The sequence below is a fragment of the Diospyros lotus genome, chromosome 2 (genome assembly GCF_014633365.1).
Source record: "Diospyros lotus cultivar Yz01 chromosome 2, ASM1463336v1, whole genome shotgun sequence".
Lineage (NCBI taxonomy): Eukaryota > Viridiplantae > Streptophyta > Magnoliopsida > Ericales > Ebenaceae > Diospyros > Diospyros lotus.
Genome location: NC_068339.1, coordinates 33,568,230 through 33,584,595, shown reverse-complemented (window position 1 = coordinate 33,584,595; position 16,366 = coordinate 33,568,230). Strand labels below are relative to the sequence as shown.

At 39.1% G+C, this 16,366-nt stretch overlaps 1 protein-coding gene across 2 annotated transcripts in view; it reads right to left on the bottom strand.

The window, feature by feature from the left end:
- LOC127794939 (serine/threonine protein phosphatase 2A 55 kDa regulatory subunit B beta isoform-like) overlaps window positions 1–16,366 on the bottom strand; it is a 111,734-nt gene that overhangs the window by 20,920 nt on the left and 74,448 nt on the right. For both annotated transcript variants that reach the window (XM_052326269.1, XM_052326267.1), the window contains 2 exons: window positions 13,616–13,707; window positions 13,425–13,502 (listed from right to left, as the gene is read on the bottom strand). In XM_052326269.1, coding sequence (XP_052182229.1) covers window positions 13,425–13,502; window positions 13,616–13,707 — 170 coding nt within the window. The remainder of the gene's footprint in view (window positions 1–13,424; window positions 13,503–13,615; window positions 13,708–16,366) is intronic.

Genomic DNA, 16,366 nt, shown 5'->3' with positions numbered 1-16,366 from the left:
CGGCCACATTAGCTGTACCCTTTCCTCGGGCCATGGTTGTAGTACCATCAGCCATTGAGATGGTTAAACCTTGCTCATAAGGTTCATAGGCTAACAACATTTGAAGTGATCCAATCATATGATCTGAAGCACTTGTGTCGATTATCCAAAAGTCTATAGGGAATTTGAAAGAGATTAGAGAATGTCTAGGTGTACCTTGTTTAGCAAGAGACACTACTGGGTTAGGGGCTTTTGTTGTCTCAGGTTTGGTCACCTTAGTTTGGCTCAATAGTTGCTGCAAAACCTCCAACTGGTCTGCAAATAAAATCAGGTTGGTTGATTTTCTAGTTTCCACTTCTCCGCCATAGGCTACTTGATTTCCTTTCCTATGATTCTTAGGCTTCTAATTTGCTGATTTTCCATAAATTTTCTAGCAAGTTTCCTTTGTGTGATACAACTTGTTGCAGTGGTCACACCATGGTTTGTCTTTCTAGGGCTCACCTTTGGATGGATTAGATGTTTTTATCCTTGAGGAGACCAATGCTGATGTTTGAGAGTTTACATTAGAATTGGACACCCCTAAAGGATTTAACATTACCCTTTCTCTACTCTCTTCTCTCTCGACTTTTGCAAAGACTTCCCTTATTGATAGAAAGGGTTTGGTTCCAAATAACCACCCTCTTACTTCATAAACATCAGAATTAAGACCATGCAAAAAATTAAACACTCTCTTTTTCTACCATCTTATTATATTTCTTTCCCTCCTCAGCACACTCCCATTTAATCTCACGGAATAGATCCGTCTCCTACCACCACAACTCAGTTAAGGCATTATAATATTCAGTAACTGAACTATTACCTTGCCTTGTTGTCCGAATAATAGAACTAATTTGAAAACTTTGGGCATTGTTTTCCATGTCCAAGTAGATTTCTTGCATGACTTCCCAAATCTCCTGGGTTGTTTTGTAGAAGAGGTAAGTCCTTCCAATCTTTGGCTCCATAGAATTAACCAACCATGCCATCACAATAGAGTTTTCAGCTTCCCACACATTATAAGTTGCTGAGTTTGTGCTTGGCTTGGAAATTGTCCCCATTAGGTATCCAACATTGCCTTTTTCCCGGATTACCATCAAAACTGACTAGAACCATTATCTAAAGTTGGTTCCATTCAGCTTATGCTGAGCGATCTAGAGGGCATGACTATCGAAAGTGATTGGAGATGGTGGGACTTGGGTATTCCTCATTGAAGAAGGTAAGTTGGTAGATGCTTAGCTTGCTGATTGAGTTTTAGCCATAGCGTAAGCTTAAAGGAGTCTACCAACTACAAGAGGAGGAGAATAAGTAGGAGAACTTGCCACGGAATTGTGGCTTTGACACCATGAAAAATAAACTTGTTGGAAGTTTTAATGAGGAATAAACTTCCATGTTCTCATTGATCCAAGGGATGCAATATATGTACACTAAATTCCTAAGAAAACTCCTAACATTTAGGAATGGATTAAATTTAGGATTTCCTTATCTGATCTAAGGAGCATCCTTATCCTTCCAGCTTGAATTCTTCATCATCTTTTTACATCTTTATCTTTATCATCATCTTCTTTAAATTCAAGATTTCCTTATCTGATGTATAACCTGAATTTTTTTACATTATCTTCTCCAACATATTACATATGATGTAATATCGTGTTGCATAAATACCAAAACTGCATATGGTTAGTGTAAGATTATGCTTCCGCTGTGTACATTTGATAAACGAAAAATTTTGAATTCACACACATTGCCATATGACTATTCCAACAGTGGTATCAAAGCCTCAACTTTGTATTTAATGCATATGCGAGTATGTTTGTGTCAGGTTTTTGCGGTGTTTTAGGTAGTCGGTTGTTCATAGATGATAAAACTTTTGATGATTTGTAGAGAAAAATCGACTATTGTCATAAAAGTCCAAAAGTTGTCGACTTGTACACAAATGGTCTACAATTTACCTTTTAAAGAACAAAACCAGATGACAGTTCTCAAGCAAATGGTCGACAGTTTTATACAATGCAAAATTGATCCACAGTTTTGTTGTTACCAATCGACCGTTTCTGACTATTCTGCTAAATAGCAAGATGATGCTACACGTCATCGGTTGTGTGGGATTTACATTAGACAATGACACGTGCATGCTAAGCATGGTATGCAGAATGCTCGGATGTTAATTCTTGACATGAGTATGGATGGTTTTTTAAAATTAATACAGCGGAATGGTTTGATTTGATCAAACATTGTAACGACCCGAATTTTTGGGAAAATAATATATGTATTTAAGGTGATTTGTGACCTTGAGTAATTAATGGAAAAATATTAAATTTATTATTTTTGTGAATGAAAGAAATAATTGAGAGTTGGTGGAATTTATTGGATTTAAATGTAAGTTGGAAAATGAACATTTATTTAGTATAAAGTTAAATGTGGTGCTAAGTTGTAGCAAGAAAAGGGGGTAGTCGGGTTGTTGAGTATGCAAGTATTTTGTGTTTTTAAATTAAATAGGAGTGAAATGGTTAAATGACCAAAATGGGTTTAATGAGGGTATTAGGAATGAGAAAAGACAAAAGGGCAAATGTGAGATTTAAAGGTTGTGAATATAAGTCTTCATTCTAATTTAGTTTTGGATGGATTTCTCTAAACAAGGCTGAGAAAATATATTTCTCCATTTCTTAAGATTATATGATGATTTCCCTTTTATCTTTATAGAGGAAGAGAATAATACAAAAGGAAAATAACAAAAAAGGAAAGAGGAATATACACAAAATATACATAGCTCTTAAGATATACAAAGAATATTCTATATTCAAAATACTTCTATTTCTACACTTTCCCTCAAGCTGGTTTGAAAATATATTCCATGGCAAGCTTGCTCACAAGTTTCTCAAACTGAGTTCTGTGTACTCCTTTTATAAGAATGTCAGCCACTCAGTCAACTGTTGAAATGTAGGGCATACAAATTACTCCATTATCAATTTTTTCCTTAATAAAGTGTTTATCCACCTCTACATGCTTCGTCCTGTCATGGAGAACTGGATTATGAGCAATAGAGATTGCAACTTTATCATCACAGTAAACTTTAACTGGAAGGGAAGTGGAGACCCTCAAGTCTGATAGAAGCCTCTTTATCCACATGACCTCACAAATACCATGGGCAACTGCACAAAATTCGGCTTCAGCACTGCTTCTGGCCACCACATTTTGTTTCTTACTCTTCTAAGTAACAAGATTGCGTCCCATAAAGGTGCAGTACCCTGATATAGATATTCTATCAGTTATACTACTTGCCCAGTCTGTATCTGTATAAGCCTCTAGATGAAGATGTCCATGTTTTCTAAAAAGTAGACATTTCCTAGGAGTTCCCTTTAGGTACCGCAGAATTCTGTAGGTAGCTTCAAAATGTTGTGAACCAGGTGAGTGCATAGATTGACTTACAACACTTACAGCAAAGGCTATGTCTGGTCAAGTATGGGATAGATAGATAAGTCTACCCATAAGTCTTTGATATTTCTCCCTTTCTATCACATTCTTGGCCTTGGCATGTTGAAGTTTTAAGTTGGGTTCAATGGGAGTTTCAGCAACCTTACACCCAAGCATTCCTGTTTCATTGAGTAAATCCAGAATATACTTACACTGGTTGACAAAGATCCCCTCCTTAGATCTTGCAAACTCCATCCCAAGAAAGTACTTAAGAGGACCCAAGTCCTTGATGTCAAACTCATGAGCTAATCTCCTCTTAAGCTCTTCAATCTCTCCCTTGTCATCACCAGTCATTATTATATCATCCACATAGACAATTAAGATTGCTTTCTTACCGTCATTGGCGTGCTTGAAGAACAGTGTGTGATTTGCTTGGCTCTGAATGTAACCATAGCTTTTCACCGCCTTTCCAAATCTTTCAAACCATGCTCTCGGAGACTATTTTAGCCAATACAAGAATTTTTTTAAACGACATACCTTGTTTGTACCGAGGCTTTTATCAAACCCTAGTGGAATATTTATAAACACTTCTTCTTCTAAATCACCATTTAGGAAGACATTCTTTACATCAAACTGGTGGAGTGGCCAATCAAAATTCACTGCAAGGGAGGGGAGAACTCGAATGGAGTTTATCTTAGCTACAGGAGCAAATGTTTCTTGATAGTTGATGTCGTATGTTTGGGTGAAACTCTTAGCAACCAGCCTTGCTTTGTATCTTTCTATGCTCCTATTTGCCTTACATTTTATAGTAAATACCCACTTACAACCTACTACTATTTTGCCTTTTGGTTTGTTCACAATCTCCAAAGTTCTATTCTTTCTAAGAGCACTCATTTCCTCCTGGACTACTAACTTCCAATCTGGGTCACCAAGGGCATCCTAAAAGACACATTTTTCAGCTGTGGGATCCAATTTGGTGCATACCCTAGAAAGACACATTTTTCAGCTGTGATGATTGGACAATTCAGCTGAAAATGTGTCTTTCTGGGCTATGTCCAAAACAATTCAAGATGCATAGCCCAGAAAGACATTTTTGGTGCATAGCTCAAAAAGACACATTTTCAGCTGTGGGATCCAATTTAGAACGAAATATTTGAGAAACATAAACAAAGCAAGTGCATCCAAAATCTTTTAAGGGTAACTCAGAATATATACGACAGAGAGAGAAGAGTTGTTTTAAACAGTGTAAGGGAGTTTGAAATTGTAGAACGCGAGTGGACATACAATTGATGAGATAGGAAGCGGTTAAAATTGCGTCACCCTAGAGATATTTAGGGACATTCATAGAAAACATGATGGCCCTGGCAACCTCGAGTAGGTGTCGATTTTTTCGTTCAGCAATACCAATTTGTTGGAGAGTTTCAAGGCAAGCAGATTGATGTAAAATTCTTTTTTCTTTTTAAAAAAAACCCCAATGATTCATTAAAATATTCAGTGCCATTATCAGATCGAAGAATACAAATTTTTGTGTTAAATTGAGCTTCAATCATATGGAAAAAATCCTTGAAAGTTCTAGGCACATATGATTTCTTTGCAAGTAAGTAAACCCAACAAACTCGAGTATGATCATCAATAAAAGTAACAAATCACTTTTTGTCAGATAAAGTGGAGACCTTATAAGGGCCCCAAACATTACTATGCATTAAATAGAATGATTTTGAAGAACAAAGGGTTTTGGAAGAAATTTAACACGATGATCTTTGGATAAATAACAACTCTCGCACTGAAACATAGAAGGATCCACTCTTTTAAACAACGTAGGAAATAAATATTTCAAGTAAGGAAAACTGGGATGACTTAGCCTAAAATGCCATTGCATTATTTGATTAGAAATAGAAGTAGAACTAATACCACTCAACCCGTAAGCTTTTTTATTACGCAAGACATCCCCATCCAAATAGTAGAGCCCGTTTATTTCTCTAGCACTGCCAATCGTCTTCCCCAAGTTCTGGGCCTAAAAAATGCAATAGGAATCAAAAAAGATAACACGACAGTTAGAGTCTTTGGATAGTTTACTAACAGAAAGAAGATTGCAAGCAAGTTTAGGAACATGGAGAACTGATTGAAGATCAATATTGTTAGAAAGTTTAAGACTACCATCGGCTATTCTTATTTTTTCACTACCAGAACAAGGAATATACGAGTTGAATAGATGCGATAAACCAGTCATATGATCAGATGCTCCTGAATCAATGATCCATGGAACAAATTGAAACGAGCTAGATAGGGCAAATGAATTTCTATCTAAATAGGCCAAAGAACAATTGGGTGTACCAAGGGACAGATTAGGCTTTAGCAGTCGCAGAAGTTGATCAATTTTCTCTTTGTTGAATGGTCCTGCATCAGCTTCATGTGAAGTAGGTTGGGATCACTTCGATCTAAACTTCCAATTGGTTGGCTTGCCATAAAGCACCCAACAGGTCTCCTGAGTATGGTGTGGTTTATTGCAATGATTACACCAAACATGAGGCTTTTCTTCTGCCTTTCGTTGAACCGCAATATGTCGTCCACCAGCATTAGCATCAGCAGTCACAAGCGCCATATTTTCAGATAGCCCATTTTCACCACTCTTTTTTTTGCCCAACATAACCAGTCTTCGGCTTTCTTCACACTAAACTTCAGAAAAAACTTCACTAAGAGACGGGAGTGGATTTCTACCAATGATCCTCCCTCAGACTTCATCATACTCAACATTGAGTCCAGCAAGAAACTTAAATACCCGGTTAACATCGACCATTTTCTGATAATTTTTGCAATCTTCTATGTTTTTCCACTCATATGTATTGAAGAGATCCAAGTCCTGCCAAATGCGCTTTAAAGAATTAAAATATATGGTGACAGTATCATTACCTTGTCGAATCTCACCAAGTTTCAAGTTGAGCTCATAGATTTGAGATTGATTCGCCAAATCGGAATACATGGCAGTGACTTCATCCCATAGTTCCTTTGCTGTAGAGAAGCACATATAGTTCGAACTTATCTCTTCCTCCATGGAGTTAACAAGCCACGTCATCACCATTGAATTCTCAGCATCCCAAATGTCATATAGCGGGTCTTTATTGTCTGGGGTTGATGTGGCGTCAATCAAATAGCCAATCTTTCCTCGACCTCGAATGTACATACGAACAAATTGTGACCAATGCAAGAAATTGGTACCATTTAGACGAATGGTCGTAATCTGTATCGGATGTGAGTCGGAGGAGTTTCGGGGAACTCAAAACTGGTTTTGAGAAGACTAGGAATGCTGGGTCGGAGTGACTGAAGATGCAGAGTCAATCATGGTGGTTGAACAACCAGATCAGGGCAGCAGAAGCAAGGACCCACCAGCAGTTGGATCTAGATCTGTACACAGTGGTCGGATCTGGACACACTAGTAGTGACCCACGGATCTAGATACTTGGATCTGGGTACCCAGTTGCCCAATCTAAACAATAGAGGGCTAGACCTTATTAGAGGCAACAAACGGCAGCACGAATAGTAGCACGAACGACGACCAAGGACGTCTGATGTGCGATGCAACCCGAACAAAGCAGCACGAACGAAGGATAGGGGCAGCTCTAGTGTGCGACGTAGAGTCAACCTTCGCAATAGCAACAGGTGCGAATGTCCGATGCGTGATGTAGAAGCAGCACAAACAACGGATAGGAGCGGCTCTCGTGTGTGATGTAGAGCCAACCTTCGCGACCAAGGATAGCGACAAGTGCAACTGATGGAAGCTGACCTTCAGGAGAGGCTAGGAGGCCGCGACCGTTCTAGAGGTGGGAACCCACTGGAGAACAACTACGACTGTAGAGGCGGCAGTGGTCGGGATGGCCAGATCTCAGAGGCGGCGACTGATGTAAGGGTGGCGACAGCCTGAGGATGCAGCAGTGACAAGCAGCCGGTGAAAGGACAGCGGCAGTACTTGGGTATAACAGAGGAATAGAAAAAAATAGGGTTTCACCGTGAACGGCTGTGATTTAATCCCTAATTCCTGCTCTAATACCATCTAAACAAGGCTAAGAAAATATATTTCTCTATTTCTTAAGATTATACGATGATTTCCCTTTTCTCTTTATAGATGAAGAGAATAATACAAAAGCAAAATAACAAAAAAGGAAAGAGGAATATACACAGAATATACATAGCTCCTAAGATATACAAAGAATATTCTATATTCAAAATACTTCTATTTCTACAATTTCAAATATCACATCAATATAGTTTTGGATTTCAAATCTCATTTCAATATAGTTTTGAATTTCAAATCTCATTTCAGTATAGTTTTAGATTTCAAGTCTCATTTCAATTTGGTTTTGGATGAGATTTCAAGTCCATGGCTACATATATATATTCTTCTTCCTTCCATATTCTCCTCGACTTCTTTTCTTCTATGTGGATTGGAGCTGCAAGTTGGGATAGATTTTCCAGCATTTGGGCAAGCTCTTCCATTTGGTTGCTCTTCATAAAGGCAAGTTCTCTTTTCTCCTTACTTTATTTTGGAGGTAAGTCTCTAACCGTATTTGTAAGTCCTTTCCTTCATGCAAGTTCTTCTCTCATTCTCCCCCTAAACATTTGGACTTTGAGGTATTGGAAGTGTGAGTCTAAAAATTAGATTTCCTAAAGGCTTGGCTTGAGTTGATGCCTATGTCAAAATGATTGTAAATTTCCCTAACCTCTTGTTTAATCTTGCTGGTCTTCTTTGAGTTTCGAAATAGGGTTTGTTTCACCCTATAAACCTTTGGGAATGACATGTTCCTTGTTAGGATGTAGGCGGTGTACGTGTTTGTGCTTAACTTGCATGTTTTGAGTGGTTATGCATTCATTGACATGGCATTGAACCCATTTGTGTGCATTTGGAAGGAGTTAGAAGACAATACATGAGCATGTTTTACTTATACATATGTAGTTAATATGCATGGTGTGGGGACTTATTGCCATTCCTTTTTCCTTGTGCATGGTATAAGGGTGGTTAGAAGCATTGGGTGGGAGCGGAATGTCCTCAAGGGTGTATGTACTCATGAGCATCACCCTAGGAGTGAGCTTTCTGGCCCCATTACCTTGTGGTTTGTGTTGTGGTTATGACCTTGGGTGGGAGCTAAATGTCCTCAAGGGTTGTGTGGCGAGAGAGCCCAGCCCTAGGAGTGAGCTTTCTGGCCCCAAGCGTCAGTGGTGGCTGTGGGTGTAGGATGAGATGTCGTGATACTGCTTGTGTTATATACAAACTCATGGGTTGTTTGGTATGCATGACATTGGCATGATTCGTTAGCTTATACTCTTATTCTGAATTGGGCCGCTAATGATGAGTTAGTGATATTTCTTTGTTCTTGGATCATGCCTTCTTTACTCGTTGTTATACTTGCTGAGCCTTGTGGCTCATTCCTTTTCTTGCATCATTCCAGCTAAAGGCAAAGATAGGGCTGAGGGCGAGTCTAGCAAGGGCTAATCTCGTGCCCATAGATGTATATAGAGCTCACCAGAAGAAAGGTCCTAGGGTGTTTTGGTGTTGTACTGCTAGAGTTAGCTGGACTCTTGCACCATGAGGATGTATTATGTTTGTGGCTATAACTTGTTGTATCATATTCAGAGGATGTATTTTTAGACCCGGTTACTTGTAAATGCTTGATGGTTTTTTTTTTTTTTTTTAATTTTTAATTATATGATGGTTTGGGTTTGTGTGGCTTTATGTCATACTACTAGCAACCTTCTCATGCATCCTCCATGCTAGTGGAGGCTTCGGGAGGCGGGCCGTTACAGTTTGGTATCAGAGCAAGGTTTGGTTCAGGATGAGTTTTGAGGTTTGGTTCAAGATGAGTCTCTGTACACATAGGTGTGGGGTAAAGTCATGTGTCTTATGATTTGATGTACGTCTGGATAAGGGTATGCATTGTAAGTAAGTACATGGGTTTAAATGTGGACTTAAGTTCTGGGTATGTTGAGTATGCAGGACCATGAGTGCTTGACGAGGAAGGCCACTAACTCGGAGTTGAGGTCGTGGAAGGTCTGCGCCCGTACCTTCTGCTGCCTCTGAGTCTCCAGGAGAGCCGAGTGGAGACTGGCGCCAGGAGATGGCCAAGTTGCAGGGAGCTTTAGCGGGTATGCAGAGGGTCGTAGAGATGCTTACCGCTAACCAAGCGAGGCAGGACCGAGTGCCCCAGGAAGTTGGGGGAAGTTTGATGGAACATGATGCGGGTCAGGCCCATAATCCAGTGGCACCGGGGGAGGGGAGTAGCATAGGTGGGTAGTTGCTTAAGGACTTCATGGCGCTCCGACCCACTAAATTCTATGGGGGCATGGATGTTTAGGTCGTCAAGAATTGGATGCTCTCTGTGGAGAAGCACTTGCGCTCGATGGGATGTGACGACATTCAGAGGGTACGATTGGCCTCTTTCTTGTTGAGAGGCGATATGGAACGATGGTGGGAGACAGTGAGACAGCAATACAGTTGTAGGGAACTCACATGGACAGAATTTCAAGAAGCCTTTAACGGCCAGTTCTTTCCTGATTGGGTGAGGGAGCAGAAGATTTATGAGTTCATAGAGTTGTCGTAAGGGAGAAAGACGATGGCACAGTACGAGTCCGAGTTCATATCTTTGGCCTGATTCACCTCGGACCTGGTATCCACCTAGGCCAAGAAAGCTGCCAAGTTCCAGAGAGGCCTATGCTTAGAGATCCGGCATGCATTAGCAGGTGCACGGATTACTAATTATTCTGTTGCGGAACAAAGGGCCTATGCCATAGAGCAGAATAGAAATGAGTTGAAAAGTAGTTAAACCAGTTAAAAGGGAGCAAGCACATCGTAGGGATGTAGTGGCGACAGAAAGAGGAGATGGGAATCCAGTTCATCCCAGTATTCAGCAGGACCTACAATATGTGGTGTGTGGGAGGCAGCACCAGGGACCATGTCATAGGACTTTAGGAGCATGTTACTTATGTGGACAAGTGGGACATATACAGAGGGATTGTCCTCAGCAACAGGGGATGGTTGCTACTCTGAACATTGTATGCAACAAATGTGGCAAGAGAAGGCACAGAGCTAATACCTGCACACAACCGCCACAATTCAGAGATCAGAGGTCGGGAGGTCCGAGCTAAAGACCTGCCCAGCGGCCAGTAGGGTCCAAGATGTAGGGGACAGCCCCACAGACAGCGGCACCATCTACTCAGATGTCGGTTGTTGCAGATCGACCCTATGTACAAGGTCGGGTATTCGCCTTGACAACTGCTGATGCAGAGAGGAGTCACAAGACTATCCAAGGTATCCTTACTTCGTTTGGTAATGATGTGCATATGCTTTTTGATACAGGTTCTTCCCATTCATTTGTTGCACCGTGACCTATATGTCATATTCCTACACCTAAGGTTACATTGCCATACTATTTGATTGTAACCACGCCAGGGGATGTAGAATTAGTGGGGAGAGACGTATTTCAAGATTGTGAAATTAAGGTTCATGATAGGGATATGTTGGCTGATTTGGTGGCCCTCAATATCCGAGATTTCGACCTCATTCTTGGTATGGATTGGTTATCACGCCATTATGCAAAGGTTAATTGTCGGAGAAAGATAATATGTTTTGAGCTACCTAAATAGTCCGTTGTTTTGTATAGGGGAGTGAAACCGGTGCATTCTACCTCGATGATATCGGTAATGAGAGCTAAACAATTGGTGTGTCATAGATGTTAACTTGCTTTTGTGACTACTAGTGGGAATAACAAGGTAAAACTGTCTGAGATCCCAGTAGTGTGTGAATTTCCTGATGTGTTCCCAGATGAGCCGCCAGGACTACCACCTCAGAGGAGAGGGGAGTTTTCTATTGAATTAGTGTCGGGTACCCAACCTATCTCAAAAACTCATTCGGCTCCGAATGAGTTGAAGGAGTTAAGTGTTCAGTTGCAGGAGTTAATTGATAAAGGGTTTATCTGTCCAAGTGCGTCACCATGGGGTGCTCCAATCTTATTTATGAGGAAGAATGATGGATCCATGTGGCTATGTATTGATTATTGCCATCTTAACCAAGTAACTATGAAGAGTAGGTACCCGTTGTTGCGAATGGGTGACTTGTTAAACCAACTTCGAGGAGCATTTGTGTTCTCTAAAATTGACTTGAAATCTAGGTATCATCAGGTGCGGGTTAGAGAGGAAGATGTACAGAAGACTGTTTTCAGAACCCACTATGGACATTACAAGTTTGTGATGATGCCATTTGAATTGATGAATGCTCCAGCCATTTTTATGGACCTAATGTATAGAGTGTTTAAGGAGTACTTGGAAAGTTTCGTGATTGTTTTCATACATGACATTTTGGTTTATTCCCCGAGTACGGAAGCACATGAGGAACATCTTAGAGCAGTTTTGCAACGCCTTAGAGAGGAACAACTGTATGCCAATCTCAATAAGTGTGATTTCTGGCAGTCACAGGTGGGATTCTTGGGACATGTGATTTCAAGAGATGATATTTCTGTGGACCCAGAAAAGATTAAAGCAGTGGTTGATTGGCCTAGACCCACAACAGTAACTAGGATTCATAGTTTCTTGGGGTTGGCTAGCTACTGCAGACGGTTTATTGAGGGATTTGCTCGTCTATCATCCCTACTGACAAGATTGACCCAAAAGGGAGTGGCATTTGAATGGAATTAAGCTTGTGAGCGATGTTTTCAAAAATTAAAAATACAATTGACTACCACCCTGGTGTAAGCTATTCTGAAGAGTGGAGAAAAATTTACTGTATATAGTGATGCTTCATACTTGAGACTAGGATGTGGTCTAATGTAAGATGGACGAGTAATTGCTTATGCTTCCCAGCAATTAAAGAAACATGAACTGAATTATCCGACACATGATCTGGAGTTAGCTGTTGTGATATTTGCATTGAAAACTTGGCGACATTACTTATATGGCGAAAAGGTGGAGGTGTACACTCACCCTAAAAGTTTGAAGTATCTCTTCTTGCAAAAAGAGTTGAATATAAGACACCGCCGGTGGATGGAGTTGTTTAAAGATTATGATTGTAACATCTTATATCATAAAGCCAATGTTGTAGCGGATGCTTTGAGTTAGCAGGAAGCCTCCATTGCAGCTATGATGGTACAAGAATGGCAATTGCTGGAGCAATTGAGCAACTTGACTATCTCCTCCCCTGAGGTAAGACCTATTATGTTCTATGGTTTTATGCAGGTGCAACCAGATTGGATTGAACATATTCGGGTATCCCAACCTATTGACGAAAAGTTAGCCACGATTTTATCAAACATGGAGAAATTTGGTGTCTTGGGATACAGTCAGAGGGGCGACGGGTTATTGTTGTATCAGGGAAGGATCTGTGTTCCTAAAGATGAAGAGGTCATCCCTTCTCTGGGATAACTTCTCTCTCAGAGGAAGAGCCTTCTCCAAGAGAACTACACCTCCCTAGGATAGGCTACAACAATGTCCTTAGCAAAATGGCCACAGAAACTTCCAAAGTACTACATGGTGCATTGGGATGACAAGCACAATAACAACTACAGATATTACAGAAGACTATCTTCATTGAGGGACACAACATGGAATAAGAGCTCTCTGACAACAAAATTAAGTGTACAAGACAATCTGATAATTATTTGGTTCGCTTGAATATTATAGTCCACAGCACTGATTAGTTTACAATGTCCTGAACATGGAGGCTGTTCAATTTGCTTCAGTTGGGGACCATTTTGGAGGGATGAGCCTGGAGTTCACAGCGCAAAGCTAACACATATGGTCTTTCAGCGAGATACATATGAGTCTATCCTATTATTTTCTTACAAAGAATAAGTAGTGCAAAAAATAAATAAATAAACAGGCAGAAAATTATAATCATCAAACTGGAAAAAAGTTACTGCATTCTTCATTGATAAATGCCTGAGCTTCAGTAGTCAGATTTATTTATTTATGCTTGATAGTCAACATTAACTAACTGAGATAACAAAAGTAAAAGGTACCTGCAGGGAGTTTTGCTGACCTCCATCATGACCCCTTCTTCATTTCCAACTCCGTGGGTAAAGATGCACAATAAATTGCTAGTTAAGAAACACAAATCATTACAACTGCATGAGTTCACATAAGAAATTCAAAAAGAAAACAAGGTTTGAATTTGTTGACACGACCAACAATTGCTGTTAAAAGGACAAACCTATAAGATCCAGTTGCAAAACGAAGTCCATCCCCACTAAGGCAACAATGAAATTTATCAAATATTGCGTCATTGTTATACAAATCACACAGCTGCAGATTACATGGTCAGTTGTAAGACACAAAAAGATAAGAAAATGCAAACTGCTTTCTCATAAAACTACCGAGAATGAGATGTTTAGAATACTAACATCATAAACTTGTATGTTTGTTTGAGGTACATTTAGTAACATTTCTTTGTGATACCAACTGCTTAACAAAGAAACAGCTTCACTGGAAGCCATTACTTGGAGGATCTGAACAGAACAACCTATGGTAGGCCTACACAAATTTTTAGCCCTTCCAGAACTTACAATGTAAACAACTCCTCCAAATTAATTGTTCCATGTTATACAATTTTTGTCCAAATTAATCTTTGTTCCACTTCTCAATAAACTGATTTGTAGTCATAACCAAAAACAGTTTTCCTCTTCTCCTTTAGCTGGCTGATTATGGAGGTTCTCTTATAGATAAAAGATCTACTACAGGCTACTGTGTATTCTCAGGAGGAAATTTGGTGTCTTGGAGAAGTAAAAAATAGAATCTAGTGGCCCGGTCTAGTGTAAAAGCTGAGTTTCAGGCAATGGCTCTTGGTTTATGTGAACTATTGTGGTTAAAAATTATGCTAGATGATCTACAAATCCCTTGTCATGGTCCATTGAAGTTGTTTTGTGACAATCAATCAGCTATCAGCATTGCATATAATCCAATACAACACGACCGCACCAAGTATGTTGAGATTGATCGCCATTTCATCAAAGAAAAGTTAAGAGGCTAGGGAAATATGCATACCCTTTGTTACTTCAGAAAATCATCTAGTTGATTTATTTACAAAGGGTCCTCCTATCAAGAGATTTGAAGAACTTATAGGCAAGCTGAGAATGATAAATATTCATTCACCAGCTTGAGGGGGAGTGTTAACTAATTCATAGGATTATGGTGAAAATTGGATTATGATTTCTTGGTCTAATCTAGCACAAATTCTATCTTCAGTATTTAAAAAGAAATTGGATAGATTTAGATAGTTCTTATTTTTTGTTTTCTGTATCTTTAAATTTTGTATAGTGTACAACATATCCTTCCTTATTGTTTATCTTTCCTATGTAGTATTCTTCTTCCCTATTAATAGGGGATGTAATATTTAGCTCAATGAAATGAGAGAAGTATTATTCTCTATTCCTCCTACGTCTTTTGATCTATTTTCTACACCTCCAATACCTGATGATAATACAAAGCTAATTTTTGAGGATCTACAAAATAGAGTCAAAAAGGAGGAGGAAAAACCAAATAAAAGATGTCAATGCGTTGCAAAAGATTTTGTTGATCTTTTAGGCACTACCAGGGAGATCACAACAGATGATATTGTTGGAGATGTTTAGTTGCTGAAGATGTAGAGGAGTTCGTGTTGATTTTAATAGAGAAAAATAAAAGAGGTACTTCAAGAGAGCTTGAAATACCTACTAAACAAAGAGATGTTTCCTCTTTCATCCATAAAATAAAGCCAAAAAAGAGAAAGAAAAGAAAAAAGAGGTCAAAACAAGTAAAAGAAAAGAACAAGAAAAGGCAAGGAATAAACCAGATCATGAAAATGGGAATTGGACGAAGAAACAACAGCTTTGTAGTAATAACTTTCATAGAGATAAGAAATCTCTCAAGGAGGGAGGATTGTCACGACTCCAAGGGCATATTAGTAATAATAGATTACATGTAGTTTTTTCCTTTATGTACTCACTAATTTGTACCTTACCCTATAAAACCCATAAATAAGTTGTAACCCAGCAAATTACATATGATAGAATGATAAACTGAAATTCTCTCTTTAATTTCCCTCCCAATTCTTTGTTCTCCCTCTCAGTCTCCTCTATTCTCCGTCTATTCTTGTTATCTGATGACCTAGGGTTTGAATTGAAAATTGGAAGAACATGGGGAAGAATTAGACAGAAATGGAGGGACAAAGCATGAATAGAGGGAGAACAGAGATTTGGGAGAGAAATTAGAAAGAATTTGAGAGAGAAATTCAGTTTATCATTCCACCATGTGTAATTCCCTAGGTTACAGCAAAGCAGTAAGGTACAACCACTAACTAATACATGTAATATCCTATGCCTAATCTACCCTTAGGATCGTGACAATCCCCTCTCCTTGAGAGATTTCTTATCACTAAGAAACTTATTACAATCGAGCTGCTGTTTATAACCGAGCCACTGATTCTTCATCAAATTCCTATCTTCACTATCTAGTTTCTTCTTTACCTTTTTTTATTCTTCTCTTACTTTCCTTTTCTTTTGCTTTCCTTTTCTTTTTCCCCAACAGTAACAATACTATGATTTGTTGCAACACCAAGTCAAGCCATCCACCTATTCCCTATTGCAATTGAAAATAATTCCAATTGACCTGTCATTTGATTGATGTTAGAAAAATGCAATATTTGTTATGTTTTTATTACCTCCTAACCCATTCGATCGACTTAAAATCTCCAGAATTGCTTGTTGCAGCTCAAAAGAAGGAAAAGAGATGAAAGAATGACTCATACTCTCCAAAAGCATGATTGAAAGAGGAATAAAAAGTCAAGAAATAAAGGTGTCCTAATGAAAGTCAAAGCAATTCGAATAAGTCTCCAAAGGTATTCAAATATGGAGCAAAACAGAAGAAAGCTGCTCGCTCATTCGAATAAATCATTCAGACATTCGAATATGCAAGATATCGGGTATGT